This window comes from Asterias rubens, chromosome 18 (assembly GCF_902459465.1).
Source record: "Asterias rubens chromosome 18, eAstRub1.3, whole genome shotgun sequence".
In the NCBI taxonomy this organism is placed as follows: Eukaryota; Metazoa; Echinodermata; class Asteroidea; order Forcipulatida; family Asteriidae; genus Asterias; species Asterias rubens.
The window spans coordinates 2188580-2213884 of NC_047079.1; the positions used below are offsets into that span (position 1 = coordinate 2188580).

At 38.6% G+C, this 25305-nt stretch overlaps 1 protein-coding gene across 1 annotated transcript; it reads right to left on the bottom strand.

Annotated features, from left to right (window-relative positions):
• Positions 1–4735: 4735 nt before the first annotated feature.
• LOC117302575 (alkaline phosphatase, tissue-nonspecific isozyme-like) lies at positions 4736–16438 on the bottom strand. Its single transcript, XM_033786553.1, has 10 exons — positions 16229–16438; positions 14234–14460; positions 13676–13791; positions 12278–12376; positions 11017–11157; positions 9503–9703; positions 7495–7500; positions 5428–5550; positions 5074–5124; positions 4736–4932 (listed from the first exon to the last, which is right to left on the bottom strand). The coding sequence occupies exons 1-10, from the start codon at positions 16436–16438 to the stop codon at positions 4736–4738; spliced, it is 1371 nt and encodes a 456-aa protein (XP_033642444.1).
• Positions 16439–25305: the final 8867 nt, after the last annotated feature.

A 25305-nucleotide genomic window follows, 5' to 3' on the forward strand; every position in this document is an offset into this window, starting at 1 on the left:
AACGACAGTTTAGTTAATAGTATATAAAAACAACTGTAACTTTATATTCCTTGATGGAATTCATTATGGCCGCCGGTTATGCCTGCAATTTTTATTCAAACATTTTAAATTGGTGGAAAAGGGTGTACCCTGTTGAAGCAACAAAATACAAATAATTCACCTAACACCTGGTAACAGTTGTCTTATGTTGATGTCTTATGATATTAAACAAAATATTGATAACTTCTGATCAAAAGGTCATAGCGTTTTAAAGTTCCTGGAAAACAGTTCTTTTGTGTCTTCCTTTCCCGAACACGTCTCGATATTGTGAAACATATAACTGTTCCTCGTAGTTTCGCGTGAGTTTGTTTTTAAAAGAGAGAGCACCTTTTTAGTGCAGATGAAACATTGGGTATTCGTTTTGTTGGTTTACCAAAAAAAAAAGCACCATCTTACTGTGAATTTGGAAAATACAATTTTCCTCATGAGCTGGTTACACAATATTGCAGTTTATCTTGATCTCACTTACTACATAAAAGTGTCGTTGGCAGTAAAATTAAACAAAAAAACATTAGAGGTCGTCGAAACCACTTGAATGTGTTTAATGTTTGCATTAACGTTAGAATACATGACATAATAATTGATACATATATTGCTACAAATCATTATTTCTCAACAAACTATTAATCATTATTTTAGGGTACTAACGTTAAGATATATATCATAGTTCTAGAAATAGTGTATTTTGTTTGTTTAAATAAGTACGTTTTAAGGAATAAACATTGACGTAGTATCAGTCGATCGTTTTAGTTTTTTTTTTTCCGTTTGGATATATAATGAGTTTTTAAATATCATTACTGCTACACACAGTTTACAAGCTAAACAATTTCCCCAACATTGTTTTTTCTACATTTCAAAAACTACAGCACCTCAGCAAGTAATTGTTAAAGAGAAACGTTCTACTATCTTTGAACAGTGTAAGTTTAATGTAAATCAGTGAACATTGTGTTTTTGTCCTCCTACAAAAAGAACCCAAACCCTTAAATTTTAAATCATCAGACTAAAGTTGCTATGTCAAATAGTTCAGAGCACGCTTTTTTTAATGGCACAATGGTATAACAACCGTTTGCCCAGCACAATTAAGTAATGTTAAGCATTATTTTCTTATAGTCTGATAATCTAGAATTCAACTTGTTCTCTTAATATTGACCAGACCCTCATGAATGATATAAGTTGTACAAGCTCATCAGCCCTTCCCAGTGTTGCTAGATGAGACCGGTGGGGTCGAGCAAATCGGTCCTAGTGCCTCATTAATCAGCACATGCATTGACTGACTTACGCACCTGCGCATTGGACCTAAACCCTCGACAAATAAACCCCGGTCCCTGTACACAACCAACAATCTATGGTTGCGTTCGTATAGCTTCCCTAGGTCAACCCCGGTCTGCCCTCGGTACGTTCAAATAGCCTGTACGTCGTTTCAGGGGTTCACCCGAGTCAACCCCAAGTGCCCTGCTTGTGGAGTGGGTCAGTTGGGGTGACCTGAGGTGCATGCCGTCACCACGAGAGGGCGAGTGTGATCGTTCGATTAGTTCTTATCCGAGTGAGCACCGCGGGGTCGACCAAGGGAAGCTAATCGAACGCACCCTATGTAGACGGCAAACTGTAAGAAAATATACGTAGAGGGCGCTGTTATTTTAATTGGGAATATATTTTCAAAGCGCTCTCTTCGTATAAATTTGTCACCAATGTACAATGTGATGTGTGCAGATCCGAACGTTGGTTGTGTGTGTGCTTGCGAACACCGTTTTCTTGGAAACCAGGGGATGAAAATTACAATAGCGCCCTCTTTTGCTTCTATTTACTACGACCGTACAGTGTGCGGTGTTGTTACCCAGACTGCAATCCCGGCCATATCTTTTTGGGCCCCCTGCCCCATTTCAATGTTTGTTCCGACTGCCGGTCTTCGTTACATTCAAAATTGACGGGGGCAGACAAGGTTTATTGTCAGTGTGAAATGTACAGGGAGTGGTTATATATAACGTAGGAATGGTTGGCCCAAGCATTTTGGCCGGGATTGTAGGCTCCGTTGTCGGAGGAACAAAACTCTGCTCATTTTTCTTGTTGCTTTCGAAAAAACTGCAAACAAACGAAATGAACTGGTCCCTCCTAGGTTTCCCAGGCTGGTGGGGGCCGCAGTTAACGAAGAGCCGGAGTGCTAAAGATTTGTCGTCGGAGATTCCGATATCATTACGGTCTGAAGCAGATTGAACCAAAAGAGGGTGCTTTCGAAATTAAAAAAAACCACCATGATGGTCACCGCTCACTGTGGAGGAGGAAACTACCTCATGGGCCACGAGCAATTATCCAGGACTGCTGCCAGAGATTCTTTCCCCTGTTTGGGAAACTATAACATGGGCTGAGTGAGGGTGACTTAAACGAAGGCGCTGTCACAAGTAGTTTGTAACAAGTTTGCCGTATAAGGGGGAGGGAATTTTGGGAGAACATAATCTCCTGACAAGTAAGTCCTCCCGAAAATTGGGACAGAATCTCAGGGAACAGATTTCCATGAAACACCGGCCCAAGGCGGAATCCTGCGTTGCGTGTTAAACAATCAAAAAGACTTCAATCTCATCCAAAAGTTGCAAATAGTAAATACATTTTGTTCGCAATGTGTTCATTTAATTTGTTTTGCTCCATTGAATATTCTTGTTTCCCAAAAGCATTTGTGCGAAAGTAGACTCTGAGAAAACAAAGGATACAATTGAAAATCAGTTTAAAATTACCCTTTAAGGGCACAGGCAGGACACAGAAAACTTTCAAGCACTAGTCACGTCTTTCCACTTGGTGTATCTCAACATATTCTTAAATTAACAAACCCGTGAACATTAATTTGAGCTCAATTGGCCGTCGAAGTTGCGAGAGAATAATGGGAAGACACCCCTTATCGCACAAGTTGTGTGCTTTCAGATGCATGGAATTTGAGACCTCAACAATTCGAGCAAGTACTTCTTCTCAAAAACTAGTTTTCTTCAGAGAGAGCCGTTACTCACAAATGTTGTTTATACTATTAACATCTCTCCATTGCTCATTACCAAGTAAGGTTTTTATGCTCACAATTATTTGTTGAATTTTGAAAGGTATTAGAAAATGCTTCAAAACAACAGAATTTAGCCATTAACTTATGGTTTAGTGTAAACGTACCCCAGAAAAGGTGTCTTCAAATTAAAATCCTCAGTTTGTTGAAAAAAAGTTGTTAAAGCTTGACTTGAGTAGTATAGTAAAACGTTCGTGTAAAAAGCAATACACAACTGGCCTTATGTTGCTTTATGTGCTTGCAAATTAGTCTGCTCTGACAAAATACATTAAAATTGACAATGTATTTTTTTTTTTTTTACCTTGTTTGAGGTAACAATTTAATTTAAAATTTAATAAATGTATGTTCAATGAATAAAAGCGAAACTGCCGTGGGAGTTTGGGTCCCAGGGGGCAATGATGTGTCATAGAAACATTAGGTTGATTTTTTTGCTCGAATAAGATGAACATTTTATGTTTATTTAAACAAAACTAACTTCGGTGTGCTAGTGTAGTCAACAAATTCACTTTACTTACCAATCGGGCACTTCTACTGCTTCATTTTAATTTGTTTAAGTTAACAGATTTTAGTGACTGGTAACTGTAATTGTAATCATTCGACAAATATGTTTTAGGGATTGACAAAAAGTGATCAGACAGAAACAAAATCACACTACAATTGCACGCACGTTAATCTCCCCCAGCTGATGGCTATGTGGTGCCCGGAAGCTCAGTGGCGACCTTATCATCGTGAGACTTACACGGTCTATTGGAGGGAAATGGTTGATCACCCTAGGGAGCCCCATGTGATCTTGACGTCACATTTGAAATAATATTTACAAACTGGGTGGGGGGGGGGTCGAACACACACACGAAGCCCACAATAACATCCGAGTATTATAAATAACGCCCTCTGTTGGTCAAACAATTGTGCAGCCTTAGTTTTAACCATGGCTTTAATCTCCTCTAATATTAGGAAAGACGAGGGTCAAAGGTTTCCGATGATACCATAATGTACGTCGGGGTGTACCGAACGACAAAACTGCGAGGAAAACAAATCAGCGATACTTCGCGCTATGTAGAAATAAAAGAGGCACACATGAAACAAAAATACGTTCACTTAAAAAAATCATGTTTTTTTAGCTTCATGGCTAAAATTAAGTTATCTGAATATTGACAATGAAAATATAGATCCTAAAGAAGTAGAACAAAAAACATTGTTACAACATAAAAAACCTCTCCACAACGACCCCTTCCACATGTAACCGTCCATTGCACGCTACTGCATTGCGTGAAATTTTACTCATTTTTACAGAGCGGGTCAACTGGTCTCTGGCCACGTCTCTGGCCCTGGCGAACAAGTATATTGACAAGGCAAGGAAACACCAGGGCTACGTTAATATAAAGATCGCAGGTTCATAAATGTCCAAGTAATTTGTTTTTGTGATTTGTTTTCATCAAACACTAAACTAAAGCAGTCAGTTTCTCATTTAGGCCTGGCGTTTTTTAACTGTATGATTCAAAAGTGGTATTACTGAAAAAAAGTCGGTCCGGTTTAAGCGGTTGTAAAAAAAGTTAACAGATGTCATGTTTTGGGTTGTTTGTTTTACTGTTTGCAAACACTATAATCTTGGCTGTCTTTGCTACAAACTGGACAAAATACATTCATTGAATTTCTTTTTCAATCTATAAACTTCCGTACGAAAGAAAACAACAGTAAAGCCAAAATGGAATTTGGTCCAGTAGAGGGCGCTCCATTGTGGCAGTTTAACCCGGAAGCATATCTGACCACGTGGGCAATGTAGTGCTGATCATGTACCCCGTGAAAAAGATGCGACATTGGTCCATTGGCGTAAATAGTGACGTCCTCTCCACCATAGACCTTATCGCAAATACCAATGCGCAAGCGCAGACTGTGGAATGAGGTGCATTGTGGGATAGATATGGATACCAGCTAGACCACAATGCACCTAATTACAAGCTTTCCGCGCGCGCCCAAGTATTTGCGAAAAGGTCTATGAGTCTCTGAATCAATTTGGACAAGCGCTGGATGGTGAAAATCGGCAGCCTCTGCACACACACATAATAAAACATTGTTTATCACAATAAAAATTATGATAAAACAATATTTATCACAATACCAGTAAAATAATTGTTTACACAAGTTAATGATTAACTCTATGAAATGGCAAAGGGGCACTTTCCCTTGGCAAAATCGTGTTTGCAAATACTTCCCTGTAACTTTGCCAAGTTATCATATGTTTAAGATTTAAAACAAATCAAAAAGTCTGCATATACTCGGATTTAATTTTACTGAGTGGTGTACTTGAGTGGTACAAACCAATACTCAAAAGTAATCAATTGGAGCTTTACCTGTGTTGGTATCCGTCAGATTCCGTCTCGAACCAGTACTTTTAAAGCTGTTTAACTCCTCATTTCCTCCAGGGCCGTTTGCATATGAGAGTGTTGTAAATGGCAAACCGTCATTCATCAGACCTTGCCATTTATGCAAAACCATTTTGTTGTAATTAGAATTTAAATATGAATGGTTTGACGATGAGTCACCATTCACTTATAGAAAACTGAGAAGCTTGCACAACTTGTTAACATTACTTACTGGTCAGAATTCAGTAAAATTCACTGAATTCGGGTAACTTAACGGAGTTTACTTTTTGTTTCAAAACATAATCAAGCTGCAGTCTACAAACAATTGGATTTATCGAGAGATATCGCCCATTGAAAAAAGGGAAGTAAATAAATAATAATAGTTAGAAACAGTCTCTCTTTAAATTCATCGTATACTATTTTGCATACAAATGATATTTAGAAAGATATAGCTTTTATTTGTTCAAAGACACTAGCACTATTGGTAATTGTCAAAGACAATAAAATATCAAACGTCGAAGTTGAATAATGAAAGTAAAAACGCCCTTGTCACACGAAGTTGTGTGCTTTTAGATGCTTGATTTCGATACATCAAACTATAAGTCTCAGGTCTCGAAATCAAATTCGTGAAAAATTTCTTTACGAAAACTACGTTACTTCAGAGGGAGCCGTTTCTCACAATGTTTTACACTATCAACAGCTCTCCATTACTCGTTACCAAGTAAGGTTTTATGCTCATAATTAATTTGAGTAATTACCAATAACAATAACATAACATAACAATTAGTATTTATGAGTCAGTTCAGGTAAATAAATAACATACTTGCTCACGGTCAAAAAAATGATGTGTTTTTATACTTTGTGGGTGGAAGGGCATTGGGGTGCAAGTAAACAAAATTGCATTTTCAATTCCATATATAGCCCGTTGCCATGGTTACGGCTCATTTTGTTTTTTGGTGATTTTGGGCCGATTTTGGGGTCTGAAAAACTGGTTTTTAGCTCATTTTTACAACTCCACCCCACCAAAATGCTAAAATATTTCAAAAAACCTAGTATATCACTACAAAGTATCATCCCTGGCCGTCCTTGAGAAAAAAAATATTGCTTTAAATATCACCCTTGTGCCATTTTTGCATCGTTTATTACAGTTTTTTGAACTAACCCCTTGCAAAATCGCAATTTTTACCCTATTTTTGGACCCCAAAATGTCAACTGCTAGGGGTCTCAGAAAATTTTCCTTTCGGCTGTTGTTAGGGCCAACATTGGTATTCTCATATCTGGTGAGAAAAACTTGGGCAATTATATCCTGTTGTGACAGTACTGCCGCAAAACTAGACTTTTTCCCCAAAAACGTAAAAAAAATGCTTTTTAAGGGTCTTTTCAAATAATATTGACATACGTGTCCATGGTGAAAAAAAAAAGAAAACAAATTCTTATACTTTCTGGATGGTAGGGACTTGGTGTCCAAATAAACAAAATTTACATTTCAAATCATTATATAATACGTTGCCATGGTAACAGTTCATTTGTGTTTAGGCCACTTTAAGCCGATTTGGGGGACTGAACAACTGTTTTTTAGTTAATATTTACAACTCCACTCCACCCAAAACCTTTTCTATCACTACAAATTACCATCCTTGGCTTTACTTGAGACAACAAATTATTGTTATAAATTTCACCCTTGTGCTTTTTTTAGAACGTGCATTAGAGTATGTTTTTAGAACTTGCAAAATCAACATTTTTAACCATATTTGTTTACCTCAAAATTTCATTGTTTTTTCAGGAGAGTGTTTTCCTTTCGGTTTTGAATAGGGCCAAAATTTGACTTTTTATTTCTGGTAAGAAAAACTTGGGCAATTGTATCCTAATGTAACAGTGCTGTCTCAAAAGTAGACCCTTTTCCCAAAAAACATGGAGAAATGCGTTTTGAAATATTTGTTTCATTTTGAATTTATAACAAAAAGAAGTAATAATTCCATCAATCTGGCAGCTTTTCATATAAGCACTCTGTAGGCTTAGTGCATTACCCAACATTGATCAGGACTTGTTGTTGACCTAAATCTTAGAATTTACCCCACATTGGCTCCGCCCCACTCATATTTCTTGACATTGCATTAAACAAAGTTTTGTGAACAGCGCCTCTTTTTTGAAAGTCACATTTTTTAATTCCCCTTGCACATCAAGAAAGTTTGTGCTGTCTTAATTTTTATTTGTTCTCAGAATACTTCCCATTTGGTTGTGATTGGGCTATCATTGTGGTTTGCATGTCTGCTGGGGCGAAGTATTTTTTCCGACAACAATAAAAATTCATTTTGAAGATAACCCTTAGTTTGAATTGATAAAACACAAAAACTAGCATGATCGTTAAACACTGTTTCCATGCTCTTTAAAGTGACAAGTACAACATTTTTATTTTTAAGCCACAACCATGCTTTGCCACTGAGAGTTCTTGTTTTGTCATGACTACTTTACCTAGTTGTCCATGTATGATTCACAAGAGAAGTAGTGCGATGAGCATTCTTTACAAGTTGTCTATACATGGCCTTACAACAGTCTAATTGGTCCCCTGCCTGCTACCAAACTAAACATTTTCATCCCCATCAGAACAAAGAGGCTCTAAAAGTGCACAAATACTGTCTCCATCTAAATGGCCTTTCCTCTGTCTTAGCCTCCGGTAAGCAGATCCCCCACCCATGGTGGGGTTCCTTTCAATTGTACTGTTGCAAACGATAACAGAGTTGGTTTATTTAACGTGATAAACAATTCAGCAGGTAATGTTTGACAATGTTTTTTGTTGATCGTTCTCAGAGACATATATACCAATGAATTAGTAAGATAGTGAATGGAAAAAAATAATCAAACTAGGATGAGTAAACTTTTGTCACTGCAATTGCATCTTACTAATTTAGGTTGAGCAGGTGCAAGTATTTACAACTTCTTTCAATGTTGTTTCATTAAAGGAACATGTTGCCTTGGATCGGTCGAGTTGGTCTTTGAAAAGCGTTTGTTACCGTTTATTACAAAATGCATATGATTAGAAAGATATTTTAAAAGTAGAAAACAATGATCCACACAAGTATCACCAAAAAGCATCTTTCTATAAGCATATGCATTTTATAACAAAAGGTTACAAACACATTTCAAAGACCAGTTTGACCGATCCCAGGCAACGTGTTCCTTTTAAATGATCTCTTACGCTCATCTCGCAAATCGTTAGTATCATTGTTTTTAATAAGATCTCGGCAAACTTTTTCCAACACTTTTAAGCGGAGGCTTTTTAATTTCCCACATTTGTGCTGGACATGATTGGATGCTCCAAACCATCTGCAGCACAGAAACTGTTTATGATCTCTATCTCTATGAATTTTTTTTACATTTGGTAGCAGGCAGGGACCAAGGAAAGTGAATTAAAGCAACTTGTAAAGAATGCGCATCGCACTCTACTTGCAATTGGAATCATAATGTAGCCACACTGAACGCCTTCTGCCCCAGAACTTTGTTTGCTCGGGGAGCATTCAAGCGATTGATCGAAGAAATCGTGGAGGAGTGTAATGTGACAGTTAAGTGGTTATAGTGAGGTGTAGTTTTGTTAAAGCATAAAACCGAGAAGAGCAATCTTAAAATGGGTTTGTTCTCTAATTGGTAGCCAATGAAGTTCCCTAAGTGATGGGTAATCATATGTTCTCTCAAGGGTGTGGAACATACTAAACGAGCTGCACTAGTTTGTAGTCTTTGAACTCTGTCCAATTCATATGACGTTGCACCAAATAAAAGGAGATTGCCATAGTCAATACGAGAGAGGACTAAAGCTCTGACAACATGATGGAGAGTATCCTTATCCAGGTACCGTTTGATTCTCCTTAAGTTACGTAATTGAAAATGTATTGATTGGCAGAGGCTGGAAACTTGCTTGATCATTGTCGTATTATGAGAATCAAATGTTATTTTGCTGACAGAATCAGTAGGGTCAATCGATGTATCAGTTTTATTTTCATTGAGCTTAAGCTTGTTAGAAGTCATAGTGTCCACTGCCTTTAAAGTTATATTTGTGGATGAAACTTACCTCCTCTGCCGAGTATTGGACTATCACGATCAGCTGATCCTCCTATAGAGAACACATGGCTATGGTCGGCAGTTACAATAAATAGAGTCTCCATTTCATTGGTCATTGACATCGCCTTGGCTACAGCCTTATCCATTGCAATGGTATCATGCAGGGCGTGGTAGGCTAACCCGTCATGATGCGCATGGTCAATTCGGCCACCTTGGTGTATCAATTCAAGATAGTATGATTTATTTGTGTTTGAATTATTGACATTTGATGAACAATCTGGTAGTGTGTCTTGTTCGTGAAGAATGTTCACGCTGTCACCATCTTGGTCATGTTCCCTGTTTCCATAATAGTAATGAATGCTAACATTCATTGCACAAACATGGCACCAGCCTCAGTTTGGTTACAATGGAGTATAAAGTCAAGATGGCCACACCGTGATAAAGGTTTATAATCACGCTGTCACCATATCGGTCATGTTCCCTGTTTCTATAACAGTAATGAATGCTAACATTCATTGCGCAAACATGGCACCAGACTATTATTTCGTCCAGCCTCAGTTTGGTTACAATGAGTTTGAATGGAGTAAAATCAAGATGGCCACACCGTGATGAAGCAACATCATAGACGGAGTTTTTTTCAACCAAGATTTTAAAACTAGGAAAACAAACGAATACAAAGATAACAAACGTTGGCCCTAGTTTTTAAGAATGTTCGTTTGCAACCAATTGGGATGTATTCATTTTTAATTACAAGTTTGCAGCAATGTCTATTTTGGTGACAAAATCTAGTAGGTAGGTTGATGTTTTGCTATTATTCGGTCGTCCATGCCAACCTGCGTGGTTTAGTTATCAACAATGAAAATACATACAACCTGTGTATGAACAATGGCATCAAAGAGACAATGCAAATACTCCATAAAACGAGGTTTCAGATTGTCAATGATTTTCTTAGCCACATAAGTAAGAGGTAGGGCCTAACGACAAGCTCTTGCGAACAGCAGCAATGACGCAAAGGGCTCATGTAACCTTGTCCAAGGCTCTTTACGCAAGCACCGACCCGCTCTGAATTCACAAACTGCATAGATACTATACTGCACGGTATATAACAGTTCTTAATACCGAGGGGTCGAAGCATGGTTTTTCGAGGTTGTTGTACCTCATACAACGAGGCTGAAACTAGACTCTACGGCCGAGTTCGGGCGGTGTGTTCTTGGATGCTCGAGAACAAGTAGGTTAGCTGTTCTTGTTTCATCCGCTCCAACGACGATTAAATAGAGCGCCACAAAAAGTGATTCGGTCTGGTCATGTGACTACGCAGTAGGTCAGTCAATATAGGCTGTTTTTTTTTAATTGGAAACTTGACAAAAGAAAAAAGTATTGTTATGTGCCGTGCGGTGTAGTATCTATGCAGTTCGTAAATTCATAGCGGGCCGGTGCTAGCGTAAAAAGCCTTGGCCAAGGCTAGGGCTCATGAAACCAATTAACCAACACTCTACAAACCTGTATGTTGTAATAATAACTTACCCTCAACCATGAGGAAGAACCCGTCTTGGTCCTTCTGAAGTATCTCAATGGCCTTTTCTACCATCTCAGACAATGAGGGCTCACCCCCTACGTCATTCATTCGGTTACCTTCAAATTGCATATGACTGGGCTCAAACAAACCTGAAAGGTAAGCAAACTTATTATAACTGTCAAACAAAAGTTTCAATATTAAATCGTCCTGGCTATAGTTATAAAGTTCAAACCTACGCCTTTTCACTTTTCCTTGAATAAATCAGATAGTCAAAGGTTTCCTCCCTCCCTATGACTGCTCCCTATTAAGACGGACACGTAATATTATTGTGATATAACTTAACAAAAAAATGAGTGCAAACAAAGTAATGTAATGATGTACAACCAACAATTTTAGGTTTGCTTGAATATAAAACGTGTTAAAGACACTGGAGACCTTTGGTAACTGTCAAAGACCAGTCTTCACTTGGTATATCTCAACATATGCATAAAATATTACAAACCTGACGCGCGTTTTGGCGACCCTAACCAGAAACATGTTTGAGCTTTGGTTATTGGTCGAGCGTGTTCGGTTGAACCGCTGTTCCGACCAAACCGTAACCGACTTGTTGGCTCGGTTAGGCTTGGTTTTAAGATGGCGGACTCTAAAAACTAACAGAAAACGTACTGAAATTCTTTTAAAAATGAAATACTTTGAAGCATAACAATTAAATAATGTTGATAAAATTACAAAGACTAAGTTCCATTCCTCGATAATAAAATGACGGCAATATATTTTGAGAACATAAATTTCCAAGAGATGTACCTACGTCATGAACTGTTTCTGATTACCGACCCGTTTTCGCGTAGCTCTCTGAAATTTTTTCGGTCAGTGAATTTGACGTCAGCAACTTGTTTCTGGTCATGGTCGCCAAAACACGCTCCCGTTAAAATTTGAGCTCAATTGGTCCTCGAACTTGCGAGATAATAATGAAAAAAAAAAACACCCTTGTCACACGAAGTTGTGTGCTTTCAGATGCTTGAATTCGAGATCAACGGCACCTAGCCTAAAGCCCCAGCCAAATATAAAGTGACACAACCTTCGATACCAAAATGAAACCCTTTACTAAAGCCAACATCCTAGACCTATTTACATAAACATTTAGCCCAAGATTTATGCGGCGCAAAGGTTGTAGGCACAATCATGTTCCGAACGACATGCCTTGGTTGGCTGTGTCATACAGACGATTGTTCGTACTTGTTCAAATTGGTACATAAAACAACAACTCACCTAAAAGGTTGTCAGTTTCAAGTGGATTGACGTCTTTAAATTGTTCCAAATTCCACACGTACTTGCTGTTTGTCTTGTCTTTACCTGCTTGCCATTCGTCTTAAACAAAACATAATATTGTAAAACAACTAGTGAAACAAATCCTTGCTTGATTGTTTCAATTCGTAGTATATAGCAAGAGCTTCATGTGACCGAAACTAAATTAAATGCTGTGGAACTTTAAAAAACATCTATAAAGTCAAGGTTTGATCAAGTGAAACTACTTCTACAAGAACACAAAATTTTAAATAAAATAAACATACAAGAATAATTATAAGGTAAATAGATTAATTACCATTAAAGACACTGGACCAAATTAGTAATTGTCAAAGACCAGTCTTCTCACTTGGTGTATATCAACATTATGCATAAAATAACAAACCTATGAAAATTTGAGCTCGATTGGTCGGCGAAGTTGCGAGATAATAATGACAGAAAAAAACTCCCTTGTCACACGAAATTGTGCGCTTTCAGATGCTTAATTTGGGGCCTTCAAAATCTAATTATGAGGTCTCGAAATCAAATTCGGGGAAAACTACTTCTTTCTCGAAAACTACGTTACTTCAGAGGGAGCCGTTTCTCACAATGTTGTATACTACCAACCTCTCCCCATTACTCGTTACCAAGTAAGGTATGCTAATAATTATTTTGAGTAATAACCAATAGTGTCCACTGCATATAAATAAGTTCGTCTGGATTGTTGATGATCATGAAATAAAAGATTCGTTTTTACAAATACAAAATTATGTATGATGTTACTAAACATATAATCGACAACTCTCCTAGCTTAGGAGTGAAACGTAACTACTAGTACTAAATTATATGTAAGGTATACATCATACGTAATTTTGGATTTGTAAAAACTAATCTTTTATTTCAGATTCATTACCACTTTATATTCAAGTACATTCATCCTATCTTCTATAACTACGCACCATGCTTTCTCTGTGGTAATGTCAGCGCCTTGTGGCTCATGGACAGTTATCGATTCACCATTATCGACTTACCAATATTGATTTACCATTGTCGTTTCAACATTATCTTTTCCCTATATCGATTCTCCATTTCTGATTCACAGTTATCTTTTTACGACTATCGGTTCACCATTATTGATTCACAAATATTATCGCCATTATCGATTCACCAACATCGAATAGTCGTTATTGATTTACAAATATCGACTCACCAATATCGACTAATAATTATCGATCAACCATTTTTGATTCACCATTATCAATTCAGCATTATTTATTTCAGTAGCTCGGTTTCTATGGAACCTGGATGGGATCAGAAGCTGTTAAAGCAAAATGGTGCAATAGTCATCAATAATTGGATTTAAGTTTGGTCAGGTTTACATACCAATGAGATTTCGTCCATCATTTCTAGATCCAGCTTTAGAAGAGTCTTCAGGATACTCTGGGTCGGCAGCTTCTCTCGGTAACATTTTCATCCTTCCCCCACCCATTATAACATGGCATAGATTAATGAAGAAGTATGGTATAAAAATGACCGCACCCAAAGTTGGTGGTACATTCGAGTTTATTTTGTTGGTCGGCATACAGTAATGAATAGCAGGTAGGGTATTCTAGGAAGCTGCTTCTTAAATAGAAGAACACCATGCATAAAGTGATACTGACAAGTTTGAAATAATGGCATTCGCCAGCCTTTCATTATGTATAGGACGCTTGAACAATTCTATAAATTGATTAACTGTTCTATATCGTTCTAATTTAACATCTATTTAACATGTTCTATATCGAGTGCTTCCGGCTACCTGTTTCAGTGCCGGTCATTTTGTGAGATACTTTGATTCAAAAACCATAACACCCATGACAGAGGGTGGCGAATAATCAAACGGTACATTCAGAATAGTGAACGCAAACACTGGTTTGTGTCAATGTTGCAGACTGTACCTATGTATCCTGTCCGAGTGTTATGAGTTGCTGAGCGATGTCAATGCAACCGATGTCAGTTTCCTTCTGCGGTATATCAGAGTCACACTCCCAGTCTCGATGGGGCGAATGTGCGTAAAGTGCGGCAGGGGTAGCGTGTGTCACACGGGCAGTGGTGACGAATCCCGTTGCCTTGCCTTTAGAAAGCACACAAAGCAACGAAAACCTAAGTAAATAACTAGCATTTATTAGCTATAAATTCGATCGATACAATTTCAAGAAAACAAGATTAAAATGATTATAAAACACTTGACAACAAATCAATGAAAGTAAATCATATTTATTAAACACACATTGACTGGCAATGAGGTAATTGTACGTCTACCCCCGAGGGACTTTCAGTGACCAGAAGAGGGACCTATTTCCCGAGGCTGAAGGCCAAGAGAAATAGGCACCTCTTCTGGTCACTAACAGGCCCGAGGGGAGATTAGAAGTACACTAGTTACTGAATTGTGTCGGTCTTAAATGTGAAATAAGAACAACACGTGGACAAGAAAGGAAGTTTTGTAGTTGCTGTTCACGGTTTCAGTCAAGAGAAGGCGTTGTAACCGGGCACTATTTTCAAAGAGCTAGTTCCCGCAAAACACATGCGCCCGATCACTAGACTAAGCTCATCCCACGAGACCCACTATTTGTATCACTTCTGGGCACTATTTCCCCGGTCAGGTTCTTGCTTTTCAGAACCAGTGATTTCATTTGATAAACGTGCAGTGACGTAAGCATTCTGTTTCCGTGTTTTGATTGGTCCGAGGTGATGTTTGGCATTTGTACTAGCGGTCATCTGCATATGAATCTAGGTGAAAGGTGAAGATGGACAAGGATTGACCTACGCTAGAGGCCACTCTCTGGCGTTATCATTCACGAGCCTCGAAGTGTGACGTCAGATGTTCAGGCTATAGGGATATACTAGCCTGAACATCTGACGTCACACTTCGAGGCTCCTGAATAACGCCAAAGAGTAACCTCTCGCCTCTAGGTCAATCCCCGTCACCAATCCCCGTCTATCCCCTTCTCCAATCCCCGTCAATCCCGTCCCACGATTCGTCCTGTACAGTTTTGATCAACGTTCTGCCACTTGTTGCGCCGTTAATGTTGTCTGAGATACGGGTTGTAATGGCTCATTTAAGGGTGTTATTGTCCTTGGTTTATATGATTGTAATGTGGTGGCTATGTTTTCCAGTCTTTAATAACTGTTTGGGGATGAATATATAAACCCCATGATACAAATATGTTTGATAGCGCCCTCATTCGGTCAAAAGTACGGCGCATTTCTGTTTGAATGTCCAAATCAAAGTACAGGGCTGCGCATTGGCGGTCGTACCAATAGAGGTTTCAGTCATTGTCCAGTGATTATCCAATGTCCAATTCAACCGCCAAAAACTCACCCATGGCTGGCTTAAAGTCAGCGCGAAAATAATCTGCAGTAATTACCACAATATACCTGCATTGGTGCAAAATAATTCTCTTAAAAACACCACAACCGGCAACTTTCCGCACAATAGTTAAACAATATTATTGTAATCATAAATAACATTTGTTATTACTTTATCGTGACATGACTTGGCTTGTTTCGATGCGGTACCATTATGAGAGTGTGGGCTTCGACGAGTGCAATTTGTTTGCATGAACATTGCACGATTACTAGTGAGTTACTCCTGCATTGCAGTTTAAAAAGTAGTAGTAAAGGGCGTTTCATGTATATATATATACATGAAACGCCCAACCAGGGGGTGGATTTCACAAGAGTTAGGACAAGTCTTATCTCGACTTAGGACGAAGTTACTCGTCCTAACTTTGGACTACCCATACGTTTTTAATATCTCCTATATAGGACTACCCCTAACTCTTTGTGAAATCGACCCCAGGTCTGCTTTAAGTGGGGAGGTTTTTTTAAAACGGTGAAGATCTCCTGCAGTAGTTGTTTCAGTGTGTAGGTTCGAGACGTAATAATTATTGTTACCTTTGACAAAGCTACACTAGGGAACTTATCCCATTCGAGGTCTGTTTCTTCCCCGTGATCTCCTTCCAGCTGCCCCTTGAGAATCCTCGCAGCCGTCACGGTTGTTATACCCATCCCATCTCCGACGAAAAACACCACGTTCTTAGCTTTATTCGTGTTGAGTGTTTGCTCTCTGGTTTGCTTTTTGCAAACTGTCGTTAGCCAGGTCATTCCAGTACTTCGCACCTACAACGATAATTTACACAAACACTACAAACACTACTCGAAGACAATCAGATAGTGTCGTCTGCTCAGAACTGAAAGATCATTGGTGGAATTTTATGGGTTTCGTGATTTAGCCTTTGCAGGTGTTGAAGCTCCTTGTAAATAGGATAAATTTGATCAAGAGTGCACTTAAAAAATAATTATTGAAAAAAAAAAAAAAAATCATTTACTAAATAAAACATCCATTTGTTGATTATGGGGGTATTCATTTTCATTTAATTAATCACTATAAAGATATCTAATTGGCATATAGTTCTAAACATTATTGTTATATTAATTGCAACACCGAAATACATATACCGGGTATTTTGTTACGAGATTAAGGTGTGTTCTTTCTCGACCATCATCTTCTGTATTTTTCGACAAAAAAGAATCGTCTGTAATATTTGTTGTGTTCGTACGTCGTTAAACTATCAATAAAAGACAATGGAACAGGGCGCATTGCGTCAAAAACTCGGGTTCTATTCACGTGATAACAACAAGCAAAACAACAGAGCTCTCGTACAACCAGATCTCGCGTGAAACAATGGCATCATATTCTATAAATAGATCACTTAGTCTGCATACACTATCATATTCAAATTAATTTGATCCGTTGAAAAGTCAAATGGGGCTCTACTCTATTCAAGCGAAAACTACTTTGTGATAGCACATTGCCTCCTGCAGTCAGCATATAGATCCAAATTAACCATCTTAAATCCATTATGTTGAAATCAAAGTAACAACATCAGAAGTAATGAAACAGTGTAGACCGATCGTCACTGTTGTTATCCGACTGAGGTCATAGTCAGTTTGAGTTACAGACTTCATAACTATAGAATAGCAATAACTTATCATTTCATTCATTATTTGGCCTTTGAACCTTGAAAATAAATTAACAGTTCTTAAACTTTAATTTCATATTTCAAATGGCCATTATCTATATCGGTACTTGTACTATAACATCAACTTCACATCTGTATTTTTGAACACCATTTAATCTACTTGAAGTTTTACAAAAAATGGGACTCCTTCAAAGTATTGTGCCGAGGTTAACTCTGCATTTTACTAAAGTGGTATACTATGTCAGTCAATTTTACACTTTGTGTTGCTGTAACGGTTTTTCAACATAATTGTATGAGAAGTTGTTATAAGATTTGTTTTAAAAAAAAATCACCTCGAAAAACAACGATGTTTAAATCTGTGATAACGGCTTGATTCGTCATAATGAATTCACCAACGCCTCCCCTCCCATCCCTACCCCCACCCCTCCCCGCGTACATAGCGGATGGCGAATCAGCGTTACAAATCCTTAACAATTGAATGTGCATACAATCTAATTACATACACGTTTTGATGATTCCGTAATGATGGACTGTAAATTGTGATAACCGAATCAAAATATCTTGGCGTATTTTTTTAGCACTTTTCGAAATAGTTGATCCTCAATGTACACGTTCTTAATAAATTGTAGGCCTCTCATTGACATGCATTGAGTATTTATTAAATTACTGGGCCCTCGACTTCTTCAATGCTATTTATTTATTCAACAATCTTCTCCTGCATTTACAGATATTTGTTTGTTCATAACAATAAGTAAAACAATGGAAAAGGGGAGTGGTACGAGGTCTTAAGCGTCTGTCTAAAATCAACAGTATCTTAGGCCCCGTTCCCACTGGACCCGCGTTAATTTGGCCGAAGGCAGGCCGGGTCCTTCATCTACGACCACGACCCCGCCAGTTTGAAACGAATGTTCAAGACTATGACTTAGCACAATTTATTCTTATTAATATAGCAAAGCCATTTTCGGTTTACATTAATAGGCCAAAAACAATTGGAATGGACTTGTAAGTTCAAACTTGTGTTAAATAAATCCTGATCAAAGTTTGTATAAATCTCTCATAATATGCATTTGCAACTTGTCTGTACTCTGAATGAAGCTGGGGGCAATGTGTGTAAACACCTTTTGTAATATTGTCAAAGACCAGTGTACACTCTTGCCGCATCTCAACTATGCATAAAATAACAACCTGTGAAAATAGAGCTCCATTGGTCGTCGAAGTTGCGAGATAATAATGAAAGAAAAAACACCCTTGTAACCACAAGTTGTGTGCTTTCAGATGTTCGATTTCGAGACCCTCAAAATCTATTCTGGGTCTCGAAACCAAATTCGTGGAAAATTACTTCTTTTTCGAAAACTACGTCCTCTTCAGAGAAAGTCGTTTCTCACAGTCTTTCATACTGCCAACAGCTCCCCATTACTCGTTACCCAAGTAAGGTTTTATGCTCATTTGAGTAATTAACCAATAGTGTACACTGCCTTTAAGCACATTTTGACGATTTTGAGATTTTCAATTATGAACGAGTCCTTTATGTCAAAGAAGTGCCCAAGATGGGGACAGAATCTCCGGGGACAGATTTCCATGAAACACCGGCCCAAGGCGGAATCCTCGCTTACGTGTTTTTTTAAAACAATACAAAATACTTAATCTCATCCAAAGTTCATTTGATTGTTTTGATTTTTGTGGTTTGTATATTGATGTTGTTGCTCCATGGAATATTCTTGTTTCCCAAAAGCATTTGTGCGTTTCGTGGTAGTAGACTCTGAGAAAACAAAGAATAAAATTGAAATCAGTTTAAAAATATCCTTTAAGGGCAAAGGCAGGACACATTAATAGGTAACTTTCAACCACTAGTGAGTCTTTCCACTTGGTGTATCTCAACATATTCTTAAATTAACAAACCCGTGAACATTAATTTGAGTTCAATTGGTCGTCGAAATTGCGAGAGAATAATGGGAAAATCACCCCGTCGCACAAGTTGTGTGCTTTCAGATGCCTTCAGTTTGAGACCTTAACAACTCGAGAAAATACTTCTTTCTCAAAAGCTAGGTTTCTTCAGAGAGAGCCGTTTCTAACAATGTTTTATACTTTTAACATCTCTCCATTGCTCATTACCAAGTAAGTCTTTATGCTGGCAATTCTGCTGAGTAAGTACCTATGGTGTCCAGTGCCTTTGATGTTGCTCTGTTGGTGGCGCACTCTACTATAAATACATTGTCATTGCATTTCGATTTCGGAAAAAAAAATTGGGTTGGTGTTAGTAAACATATACTTCAAAAGAGTGGAAGCACGAAAGAGATCCATCTGAACAGTATATATATATTGCGTACACAGTTCTTTCTTTGATAATAAACTTGCACTTTAACTCACAATCATCAGGGAAATACATCAATTGAGCGGAAATAGAAGGAAAACGGCCAGGAACTTCAGGAAGCAATCACACAGTGCAACCCAGTAGGGCGGATATACATGTAAAAATACCATACCATTAAAGCATGTACACATCGAGCTCCATTGGTAACATACAGCCTCATTCAAACCAGTGATAGAGTAAGTCACTGCTTTCAATCAGTGACTTTAACACATCCACAATGTAGTGTAGAGTTTTACACCATTGGTATCCATTCAACATACAGTATCATTCAAACCAATGGTACAGTAAGTCACTGCCATAAATCAGTGACTTTAACACGGTATTGATCCACAATTGTAACATACAGCCTCGTCCAAACCAATGGTAGAGTAAGTCACTGCAATAAATCAGTGACTTTAACACGTATCTATGATTGGCTACTCATCGATTGTCAATCAAACCCGAAGTAGACTGATGAGCACTTCAATGGAAATACAGCAGTATTTAAACGCGCTGCACCAGCAGCAGTGTTCATAACAACTTTGCATCAGAAGAGAGGAACTGAGAAGGTTTGGACTACAAGAACACATCATCAAGGTAAGTGTTCCTCATTCTACTGCCGGACTGAAGCTTTCGTTTCCAGATACAAGTAGTGGGTTTAAGGTTAGCCTATTGCAATGCGGTTGCATTTTTTGCTCCAAAAGTGACACCACTCGATACAGCTGATATTCTCATGCAGTGGCTAAGGTCTCTTCTCTTTTAAAGCTCTGTCATCTTAGTGAACTGTGGTGGTACTATGATTGTACACAAACATGTGCACCCAGTTGCATCTCCCTTTGAAACCTTGCCGTAATTGCCTCAAAGGTTTTGTTTTTCGCGTTTATACTTGCAGGTGGTTTTGGACGAGGCAATTTTTACGCTGGTTTTCAGTGCAATGCCTTGTTCAAAAATTTGACTTCAAGTTCTTTTCCACTGGATTGACATAAAAAGGTATGGCATTGCATTGTTTGACGTGACCATTGCTTTATTTTATATATAGTAATTAGGTAGACTATTTCAGATTGAACATTATACAAGATATGTACCTAGAATAGGATGTCGATGGTCTTTTGGGAAACCGAGGGGGCAATAACCGAGGCAAGACGAGTGTATCGCCTGCTCCAAAGGTTTTAAGATAATCTTTACACTTTATCCTTTAACCGTGGCGGGCCACGGTTAAAGGGACGGTTGTTTTGTTTAACCAGGGCAATTGAGTACTTTTTTTAAGGCATTACATTGCCATGTTGCGAGATTACAGCAAAATTTGCAAAATTCGACCCAATTTAAACGTAATAATGGCAAACATAACAACTAAAATGGTGGTAAGCCTCAGCAAGACACACCGTAAAAACAAGTGTTTGGGTTCTGTAACAAATTTTCGAACGCATCTAAGGGTTTAGGTTAAACACGTAACACTGTATAGGGCCCATGATTTGTGTTGTAAAACATTGGGTTTCGCCCATTTTCTACATCAAACTTAAACACTGGTGCGATCAGCAATCGTAGATGTGCTGCACACATTTTAAACGCTTCTTATAAACACATTCTTAACATAAAGTAAACGGCTGATGCGTCAAACTAAACGCATCATAGTATAAACGAAACGCTTGACGAGTTTAGTTTGACGCATCAGCCGTTTATAAATGGGCACAAACCATTGCTTTCAACACGACTCATTGGCCCCATACACTGTTTCGTGTTTACCCTATACACCCTTTGACGCGTTCGAAACCTGTTACAGAACCTAAAAACTTGTTTTTGTTTACAGTGCAGTTGTTGTGCGTTTTACAAATGTATTCACCCTTTAGGAAATGTGATTGTTTGTCTTTGTACCAGTTTTTTTGTTTGTTATGAACAGTTTTGTGATTGAGTCGGTCAGCTAATTAATCGCCTGCAATTTGTTAGAAGCACCGTTATTGCCATGATGTATAGCTTTTTCAAGCGAAAAATCTCTGTCCATACCTCCTGCAAATGCGAATGCGAATATTTACAAATTTTGACTTCACAAAATCGCAACGTTTAATTCGCATCAGTTGAAATGTGTTCAATCCCTGCAAAAACAGGGATGTGGCTTAAACGTTCGTATCCCATTCGCGTTCGCAGGAAGTACCAACAGGGCTTGAAGCATTTTGTGATACACAAATGACGATAATTGATTGCATGCATAGCTGCGCTGAAATCCTCACTTTTGAAAACGAGGTCATCTCAAAACTAAAGTCTTGTCAACGAATTCTTGAAAAGTATTATCTCGACAACAGTGTCCCAGTTTTGGGGGGTCGACCAAGTCATCGGCCTGGTGCTAACTGGCTCACACTATGACAAATAAGGGTTACGGCAAGCAACGTCGAGCTGCGTATTGCAATTTTGAGTTTGCCGCCAATCAAACGTGTTTTGCCGTCAATTGTCGCTGACGAACCCGCTAGCGTCCGAAGACGGTCGAAATTATCAGTCGTGTCCGTTCAGATTTCGTTGGAGAACGCAAACCCTCATTTCCTTGACGCAGACGGCCGCAATTATTAGTCGCATGACATTTCCATGCCGTGCGATTCCGCCTATTGACCCAATTTACCTGACGTCATCATCAAACTAATCTTGGAGGCGCCATTTTGGTGGTCAATGTCAACGTGTGTTGTTCAGAGAAGTGCGCTATTTCGGCGACTCTGCGTTTACACGTAAATCTATTGACCGCCAATATGGTGAGCGTGGTATCAGTCGCCGCGTGTGACGCGCGTGAAAGGGGTCAATTGTCGTTTTGAGGTCGTTACAATTTCGTTGGTAGTCGTTGTCTGATGATTGGATGACCAGAATAATGTGAAGAGTGGGTACGCCAAACTCGACTGTTATACAACCCACACACAGACGGTGTGATGTCGGCAAACGAGTCACGTCATCGTCGCCACAACCAACCTTCATCAGCCGCCGTTCCTTGCCGCCACACAATCCGCTGCCAGCCGTGTGACCCTTTTCCTGTTGTCGCTGAGGTCGTTCCCTCCCCGTCAGCTAATTATGATTTTTCACTTTAGGCTTTTTGCCTTTACTTTGCCGCCAACGTCTTGGGATTTTCACTGTCGCCACTTTCCGTTTGGCTTTTGCCCCGCTACTATGTAAGCCAGCCTTTTTAAAGGTTGGCTTACATAGTAGGGACGGACGCGACTAATTTTTGCAGCCGTCTGCGGTCTCTAGCGGATTCGTCAGCGACAATTGACGACAACACACGATGAATGGCGGCAAACTCGCAGTTGCGATTCGCAGCTAAACGTAGCATGCCGTACCCCCTTATCGTCATAGTGTGAGCCAGCCTTAACAAAGGAGCAAAAATAAAAACAATTGTGGTTTGTTTTGAATTAAGTTAGCTTTACTCTCGGTTCTACCCTTACTCTGTACTCTCAGTAAAATGTTTTCTAGTTCTATTTTTGGCGAAACATTAGTAAAACAAACTATTTTAAACATTGCTGGCAAAAAGGTAAATCGTGAACATTATGGATTGATAACTCAGTTGGAGAGCGCCGAAACAATATGGGTCCAAGGTTCACATTCCACTTTTGACAAAATTTGTTTTTCAAGTCAGTTTCGTTGTCTGAGTGGCTTCAAGTGACACCACATGATCGCCGAGTAACGTATTAGGTATCATAATTATGTATGGATCGAAACTGACGATGACTAGAGCAACCCAAGAACTGAACCCGCGGTAGTACAGTAAATTACGATCATATAGGCTAAAAAAATAGTCCCAGCCTATTTATATTATATCCGCCCAGGTAAAAGTTAATAAGCAGTACAGTTCTTTTCAGAACTGATAAGTCTCCCGAGCACCCGAACAATCTACTCCGCGGTAGTAGCATTAAGCAAGACAGTTCTCTAAGAACAAACTCTACCTGGCAAGTAGATACACACATGGTGTTAAGGCGCAAACCAAATTATATACAACAGACCTGTTATCATTCGCACCCGTAGAGTGGCAATCCGACGAATAATACACAATAATGACATCGAAGTCTTATCTAGCGCACGTATCTACCAACAAGGTACTCAAGGCGCTGAGTATAATTTTACCAACTTTCAGATATACAATTTATTGAAGTGATGAACTCGATGAACTCGATGAAAACCATTTATGTAGCACCTAAGAAGGAGTTACAAGGTGACACGGCGTACACAGCAGCCAACACCAGGTGAACCCCTTCACTTTTCGATAAGTGCACTGGGTTCCTTTACATGCGTTATACACAACACATGGGACCGACGGCTTTACGTTCCTAATGACGAAGCAATAAGTGTCACGGCTCGGGAACGGACCCTAACTCTGCTGATCAGAAACACCAGAGTTCGGTGCTCTAAACCGTTCGGCAACGACACTTCTGTTGATAATAATATCAATTATAAACAGTTTTAACACTCTAAAGGCGTTCTCATTTAGTTGCTTTCAAAAAGACCACAACATTTTGGAAAACTAATGTCACAGTTAACCCCATGGAACCGTGACGCGAAAGACAGTTTGCTAACTCTAGAACAAAAGTATCTTCGACAAGATATTGTATTTACAATTATTTTACATTTATTTACAAAAACTGGGGACACTGCCCCATTTCTGGAAAAAGTACACTGAATAACTATATCTTTGATTCTACGGAAACTAATCAATAAACTCAAAACACTTCGTCTCAATCTTGTCAAATAAAGCTTATGACTTCAACTCTGACTTCAACTCCGACCAAAATGTTCATAATATTGGGTGAATAAAATTGGCCCACCGTGAAAATGTCCAAAGGTTAAACTGTCCTCCGGTACCAATGTCTTGCTCCACTCTTCTTCTAACACTTTATGTAGGCACGTGTCATAGACTCTCCTGCCTTCCTTTTTGTCCGTCTCAGAACTTCCATTAACGCTTCTCATTCTATGAGGGTATAGTCCCTTTAAACTTCTAGGAGAGGGTTAGATTCCCACCTCAATATCATGGCCATCTATAAAATAATTATTAAAACAAATACAATAATGCCTGATGCTCTCCTTCATTTTGATAAATACACATGCACTTCTCAAACAATTTTTTTGTCCGATTTCTTCTTCTCAAAAAAATGGTGAACTACAAATTCAGAGTATTCAAATTACAAAGCTATTCAAATCCAATGCTCCATTAATACAGCATGAAATACACATTTCCAAGAACAATTTAGTTTCAAGAATTCTGCTCAATTAGAATCATTATCCTCAAAAACAATAAGCAATATTTCAATTTACGATTTTCTCCTTGTTTCCAATCTCAAACTGCCGATCTCTGCCACCTCAGTTCTCTGCCAATCAATTGCTTAAAATAACAGCCTGAGAAATCTGTTTCTGATTAAGCATTACAATTTCAGTAAAAGAACAACCTCAAACGTTGTAATTGTAGCGCGACACTGTTGAGATATAGGCACTTCAATGCCACTCCCTAAAATATTGCATACCACAAGGAAAGGGAAGGCACTGACCTCTGCACTCCTATTCATAAACCAAGTTACAACATTAGCATAAAAACAAGAGTTCACAGCCTTTGGGAGAAAAATACATATTCATGAGTGTAAACTTAAACATACATATTCATTAGTATATCTGCTCCTGCA

Coding starts and splice junctions, on each gene's coding strand:
- LOC117302575 (XM_033786553.1), bottom strand. CDS start 16,438: ATGACCTGGCTAACGACAGTTTGCAAAAAGCAAACCAGAGAGCAAACA. Junction 12,377..13,675: donor TGATGGACGAAATCTCATTG/GTATGTAAACCT, acceptor GTTTTGTTTAAG/ACGAATGGCAAGCAGGTAAA. Junction 11,158..12,277: donor TGAAACTGACAACCTTTTAG/GTGAGTTGTTGT, acceptor CTTACCTTTCAG/GTTTGTTTGAGCCCAGTCAT.